Source organism: Corvus cornix, chromosome 2 (genome assembly GCF_000738735.6).
Source record: "Corvus cornix cornix isolate S_Up_H32 chromosome 2, ASM73873v5, whole genome shotgun sequence".
NCBI lineage: Eukaryota > Metazoa > Chordata > Aves > Passeriformes > Corvidae > Corvus > Corvus cornix.
In genome coordinates, this window is record NC_046333.1 from 104,754,315 (window position 1) to 104,761,391 (window position 7,077).

Here is a 7,077-nt window from a genome sequence, read left to right on the forward strand (position 1 = left end):
CTACATAATATTACAGTAATTACTAGAAGTAGCAGATACAAAAAGATTAAGTAGAAACCTTGCTGGAAGGAAATGAGAACAACTGTATGTGACTCGTAAGAATGCTAATCAAATAAACTCTTCCAATCCACAGTTAGGTCAGCTCTCAACATGATGACAACTTGCTGAGGATCTGTTAGTGAGAATCTGGGATTAAGCACTCATAGTAGCAGGGTAAGTATGATAACAATCATCTCTAATCATAATCCCAATGAGCTTCCCTAATGTCAGAACACAAACTCTTATGTAACATCTTTGGACACCAACAGAAAGAAGAATCCAAAAGCCTCTATAAAAGTAGCTGCCATTAAAAAAAAAAAAAAAAGCTAGAAATTATTTCTAAGCATTTCTTAGAATTCAAAGCAAAAATTTGTATATTACAGAAATACAGGGATACACAGGAGCCCGTACCTTCGGGTCAAATAGTTTTTAGAGACTATCTACAGACAAAAACTAGCATTGAATGCTAATGTTCTAAAACATTTTCCAACCATCCTTTATTGACAGCACCATCTCCACCTAAAGAACAAACTACAGAGGGTAACGTTTGCAGAACCTGAAGGTCCTTGTCCTTTGTCCTCCTTAAAAGTTTCACTACTTCCAGAAGTTCAGTTGATACACTTCAAAATATTTACAAAAAGTAATCAATAAAAGATGTTAAGCAGCGAACTGAGAGTTCAACAGAACACTCAGAACATTGCTATGTATCACAAGACCCAGTAAGAGAATACATTTTTGAGGTTTCTTAAAGTTTTATCATAATTTTGATGGAAAAATGGAGAGAAAGAGAGGCAAGCTGTATGACACAAGATCTCTACAGAGCTCACAAGCGTATTTGTCCAGAATGATGCGTTAACTCAGACATCTTTGCAAGATTTGCAACTTTTCCCAAGCGGAAAGAAGCTTGGAACCCCAGAATTTCTACGAAGAGCACGCTGTCATGACTCGACTTAGTCAGTAGTAACTCACAGTAGCTTCTGCAAGGCCTTCACAAACCACTGTGTCTAAAATCACAATCACAAATATTCAGTGCAGTTACCAGCCAAAATTTTAACATTAACTTTGTGCCAGCTTCTCGCATCAAAATACTTTGTATGATACCACTTGTTAAAGGAACAAGAATTCAGAAACCTCTCTTCAAAAACAAAAAATACTTGGTCACATCTAAAAACTGCACTGGATAACTTATCCTAAAGATTGCAGATACTCTGCATCTGACTGTGTTGCCAACACTTGAATTTGACCAGGAACCTACAAGCCACTCAGCTTTCCAAATCAATTGACACACCACAAGGCTGTACCCAAGTGCACAAAGATAAGCAAACTGCATCCTTCTTCCCACCAAAATATCAGTAACAAAGATACTATACACAAGATTTTCAGTGAAGTCTGAAATACAGTGTGATACTTTTGGAAAAAACTTACTTATTGCCACATCTTATACAGATCTTACAGTACTTCCAACAGCATATTTAAAAATCAAGGAAAAAACCTGCTTTGCATATGCATAGCATATTTCAAATATATCTATGTTTAGTTTCTGGTTATACAAAATGCTAAAACTGTGTAAACAAACATAGGACTTGAAATACAAAAATATAATTATTACAAGACGGACTGATTTCATCATTAATGGAAGTATCTCTATTGAGCATTTATCAGAATAATGTTTTGGTGATCCAAACTTGCCAAAGTTGCTAATATTTTTGCTTTGATTGCAAATAATTTGATTATACTTTAATTATTAGGCATTGGCAAGCAAATATTCACAAAAAAAATCCACTTATTTCTTGTCTTGATTTTCTATTACACTTATGCTTATTTTCCATACACCATCTTAATGAATATCCTTTTTTGCCTCTTGGCTCATTGAGACACTGGAATTTATATGACTGGTAAAATAATCTATTTAAATAGTAAATAGGTTACGATACAATGGGAACCTCAACAAAAGCATATGGCAAAAGATTAAAAGCAAAACATTTTGGTTTGTTGTGATATTTGTTTTTTCAATATTTACTTAAATTAGATATTTGCTTTTTATACAGATTACAGATCTATATTTTTTTTAAACAAGGAGATCACAACAACGAGAAGTTTCAGAAGAACTAAGGAAGCATTTACCAACAAGTTTGGTTCCTATATAAGCAGTAACACTATCTTAGTACCATTAACTCTCTTCAGATTGGTAGTTCACCTCAAAGCCTCTCAAAAATCCCTTCACACACTGGCAAAACTTCTTTACAGTTTCCAGCACAGACACCCTTCCACCCTAAAAGGAGTGTGACCTCTCTAAGTGCCTGAAGGATTTCTGCCATCTCAGCAACGAACTGAAGCTTTTCAGCTTTACTGTGTACCTGGATAACATGAGCAAGGAATCTCAGATTAGGCGTCAACAGTTTAGCTCCATTCTGCTTATTGCGAGTAAGTATTTTTGAATACTACTCTAAAGATCAGGACAAGCAGTGGGGCATAGACCTAACAGAAGACAACAAGAAGGTGCACAAGAAACAGTACTGGCAAGAAGAAGCAAAATCCAGTATTTAACCCACTCATTCACCTCAAAACTTCATGGTTCTGTAGACTGAAATTATATGACTACTCCACATAAGGTCAACAGTGGACAAACAGAATCCTCAAGCTAGCACTATTCTTAAATCCTAAAGCAGAAACCTCTTAATTATCACCACAAGGATGAAGAATGAAGACTATATATGCTCCACCATCTTATAAGATTTTTTTCCTAAATCTTCCCTCCTGCAACACTGAGAATGAAAGACTAATTTATCAGTATATAAAGCCACTTCCAACTACACAGACATGTATTAACTGCTTAGGTGACAGTAAAAAAATATTTGCTTCAAGAAAACCCCCAAAATTTCAAAAATTAGTAAAGAATAGTTTAGTAATAATAGAGGAATATTTTATATGACACCAGACAGAGAGGACATGCATCAGCTCCTAAATCAACCTCTGAAGCAGCTGAATCAGTTATTTTGAAAATACCTTCTCTCTGCATTATGAAAAAAACCCCTACGTCTCAGAAGTAGTAGCCTAAGACCATGCCTTCAGATACTCAAGTATTTTCAACTCAGGAACATCACACACTGCAATCAGGTTTAATTTCATAATTTTTTGCAGGATTTGACTTGTACACATCCAGTTCTATCCAAAAGAACTCTCTTGTGCCATAGGAAAATGTTCACAACATAAATAGTTCCAACAGCTTAATATTTCTGGCGTCCTTGTCAGCCATGACCATGTTCACCTGCCCAGGCTGGCAGACTGGAAAACGTGGGAGCACCTTTGCTGCTACAGTAACATCCTTCAGTTGCATGACAAATTGCCAATGAAAGTCCATTGAAAGCTGAGCCATCAGACAGGAGACCGGTGGAAACAACACTACTGCATACACGGTATTTGCCCAACCGAGCAGTCTGACAGTATCTAACAGCTTCAATCGTCGAAAAGTGAATACAACATTCCACTTCACCTTAGTCTGAACCAACTCAAAATCTGCGTAACAAAAGAACTGTTCTTCCTGAGTTTTCATCAGTTCCCTGCAGCGTTTTCAGCACCACGAAGCTAGGAAAGTCTGTCCCAAGCCGCTGAACCCATTCATCACTTTTTCCTGAAAGTAGTTAGTTGCAACTTTCAAAATGCCAGAAATTGGGAATTTTGGAGTACAACACTCAGGGAAGCACAATTTACAAAGCTCTTGGGGCACTGAGAAGCCAGAATGTTCTTCCAGAAGTCCAACTACAGTTTGTACACTGTTGGTGTGGGAGACATGAGATATCAAACATCCCAACCCTCTGCATGTCCAGTTTTCACTGTACCAGCATTTACTGGTTGTGTCAATCCACCCACCTCAGCATCCTTTCATAGTCAGATGTCCCACATGTCAGATGATGAAAGCCCCAAAGCACAAAGAGTCATCACACTGAAACTAGTAGTGACAGAGGCACCTCTGACTGCACTCACAGTCAGTCAACACATTATTGGAGAAGGTCTTTCTCTAAGGGAATGATCAGCTGAGGTTCTTGCTGCCTAAGTTTGTAAGAGCACAGACCCTATTATCCTTAACACCCGAAACAGCCACCAGAACTGGTGATAAGGCTTGTGATATTAAACATATTAAAAAAAACACATTTGAAAATTTTACTTTCACAGGCACCATATTCAAACAAAGCAAGGTCTGCTTTGCAGCACCAGGCTTCTCAAACGCTCTGCTGCCCATGCAAGAGGTCTGCCTAAAAGCATTAAAGTAGTGACTTCAAAATTTCATCTCAGGTTAAGAAACCCCCGAAGCTGTTTGTACAGGAGATGTGTCACAGCTGGTGGTGATGGCTTATTTCTTTATAAAATTGCAAATATGCCAAAACTTCTATGAACTACTGAACACCACGAGGATGCATGGAAACATTAAGTCACTGGAGTGTGCAGTATATATTAAAAAAAAAACATGAAAAGACAAGACTCTGTTCTAGAACAAACTGTAAATTAGTGTTAAACTCAGCCCATCAATTAATTACAAAATCTAAAAGAAAAGAGGGGTGGGTTCATCATCCACATATTTGCCTTGACTATTGAAAATATGAGATATTCCTTCAATTCATCTGCTAGGTACAGTTGGGACAGGATCCATTAAGAAAACTCTTGAGGAAAATTATGTAATACTCCTAATTACTCACAGGAAATACAAACCCATGGAAGGTCATGAACCCACCCCACTGTCTAGCTTCTCCAGATGTTGCACTGCATAAAGTGTACTCATGTCTTTACTGCATTCGTTTTCTTGTTCCTTTCAGTCTTTAGGGGCACTGATCAGACCAAGGGCTGTACTAACACTCCATAACCACTTTACTTCTGAGTACAGAATCACTGAATCAAAAAGCTGGAAAAGACCTCCAAATCCAACCTCGACTGAGTAACACCAGACTCTCTAAACCATATCACAAAGTGCCACCACTACTCCTTTTTTGGACACTTCTAGGGAAGGTGACTCTGCCTTAAGATTCAGTGCCTCTACCGGATCACGGATATGCTATTTTGCACACTGAAATAGAACTGTACAAGGAGGAGGCAATTGCAGGTGACAGCTATTCCTGCTGATATTGGTAACTCAAAGCTTCCATCACAGTAGGAAGCCATTACATTAAACACTGTCCAGACACAGAACAATTTATATTATATTTATTTAATGTTTAATTTTTTCTCAAGAAATATTTTATCAATATCATATATATATTTATTATTACATATAATTATATTAATTACATATTTCATCATGATATAGTTATATTACATATAAATATGATAGATTATGTAGTATTTATATTGTTTATAAGTAATCGATAAATTTTATAAAATTTAGAAATAATTCTATTTATTCAAATGTAAAATAGGTATTTATCATATCCCATCTATATGTAAAATATAGAATTTGCATGCTAGAATACTAAGTGAAAATGATACTGGATAAAGAAACTAAAATTAATTTTTTTATCAGACTAAATTAGTACAAAATCTAGAGCTGATTTTCCTGCGCGTTTCATATGGTAAAACATGCAGGCAGTTAACAGGTTTATGGCATTTGTCACTCGCTCGGAAAACGAAACCATGACGGAAATGGGCGATGCCCACTGGTGGCACCAGCAAACTACAGCAAACAGCCCGTACGCAGAAAACAATCTCCACCTCCCCGAGCTGTGAAGACGAAGCAAGTTTCGTTTCGCGTCACGACAGGGAAAAAGAATCGAAAGGACATGAACACGGCAAAGGCGCCGCCAGACGCGGTATTTAAATGGCAGCCACCGCCGAGGACGGGAAGCGACCGGCGCGTATCATCAACACCTTGGATAGCAGAAACACAGCCACAGAGCCACTTAGGTTGGAAGAGACCTCTGAGCCGCCCGAGCCCGCGCTGTGACCGAATACCAACCACGGGCTCCACCACAAACACCCTCCGGAGCGCGGCACCACGCCCGCCGCCGCCGCTCCCCGCGCGGGGGCGCTCGGGGCCGCCCGCTACCTTCCCGCCCGCCGCCAGGGGCTGCTCCCACCGCGCCGCCCGCCGCCGCCCCGCACCGGCCTCTGGTGTGCGGGAGAAAGGCGACGCCGACGGGGCGACCGCGGTCTCTCCTCCGTGGCCGCCCCACCTGTCCCGGCAACAAAGTCCGACCCCCGAGCACGCTGTTACACCCCTGCCCCGCCCCGACCGCCCCCCAGCCCCAGCGCCGCGGGGACGCTCCCTCACACATGGAGCAGGGGCACCGCCGCGCCCGACGCCGCCCCACCCTGCCGCGTACCTGGCAGACGGCGCTGCGGAAAGCGCGGTAGTTGTCCTTGCCGTAGCGGAGCACTTTCTCGTCCGGGTCCGCCTGCTCCCGGCGCCGATCGAAGAGGAACACGGTGCGGTCCCCGTTGCCGCGAGGGGTCAGCAGCGCCGGCCTGCGAGGTGCGCGGCCGCCTCCCGCCGCTGCTGCCATGTTGGGGAGCTGAAGAGACGGAAACCGTCCCGCAGCGATGGCGGCAGCGACAGCTCCTGCTGCCGGGACTGCCAGCGCCCCCGCCCGGCAAAATACGTCCCGGCCGGGGAAGGAGGAGGCGGAGCCAGGGCGGAAGCCGGGGAACGACACGCCGTGGAGGCCCGGAAGAGGAGGGGGGAGAGAAGGAGGGGATGGCGGCGACGGCTCTGCTGGCTGTGGGGGGCGATGCGGGGTGGCGCCGGGCAGGTGGGCGGCAAGGGCCTGCAGGCGAAAGCGCCGTTTCGGCCCTGCGACCTCGGAAGGAGCTGGCGCCCTCCGCCTCGAGCCACTTCCGCCGCCGGGTGGGGCCGGAGCGGGATCGGGAGCGGGATCGTCGCCACGGGAGGCGCAGGCGGGCTGGGCGGTGGGAGCGCGTGCTGCGCCCGCGGCCGCCGCCCGCCGGCTCTCGCGCGCGGTGCGGGCGGCGGCGCGGGAAGCGCGGCGCGAGCGGGGCCGCGGGGCGCGCTCCAGGCACCGGCGGGCGCGTCCGCGCCACAGGCCGGGCAGC

General features: G+C 43.8%; 1 protein-coding gene across 1 annotated transcript in view; it reads right to left on the reverse strand.

Annotated features, from left to right (window-relative positions):
- Positions 1-6,748, reverse strand: part of SMCHD1 (structural maintenance of chromosomes flexible hinge domain containing 1) — a 69,545-nt gene extending 62,797 nt beyond the window's left edge. The window contains exon 1 of the mRNA XM_039549281.1: positions 6,351-6,748. Coding sequence (XP_039405215.1) covers positions 6,351-6,530 — 180 coding nt within the window. The 5' untranslated portion in view covers positions 6,531-6,748. The remainder of the gene's footprint in view (positions 1-6,350) is intronic.
- Positions 6,749-7,077: the final 329 nt, after the last annotated feature.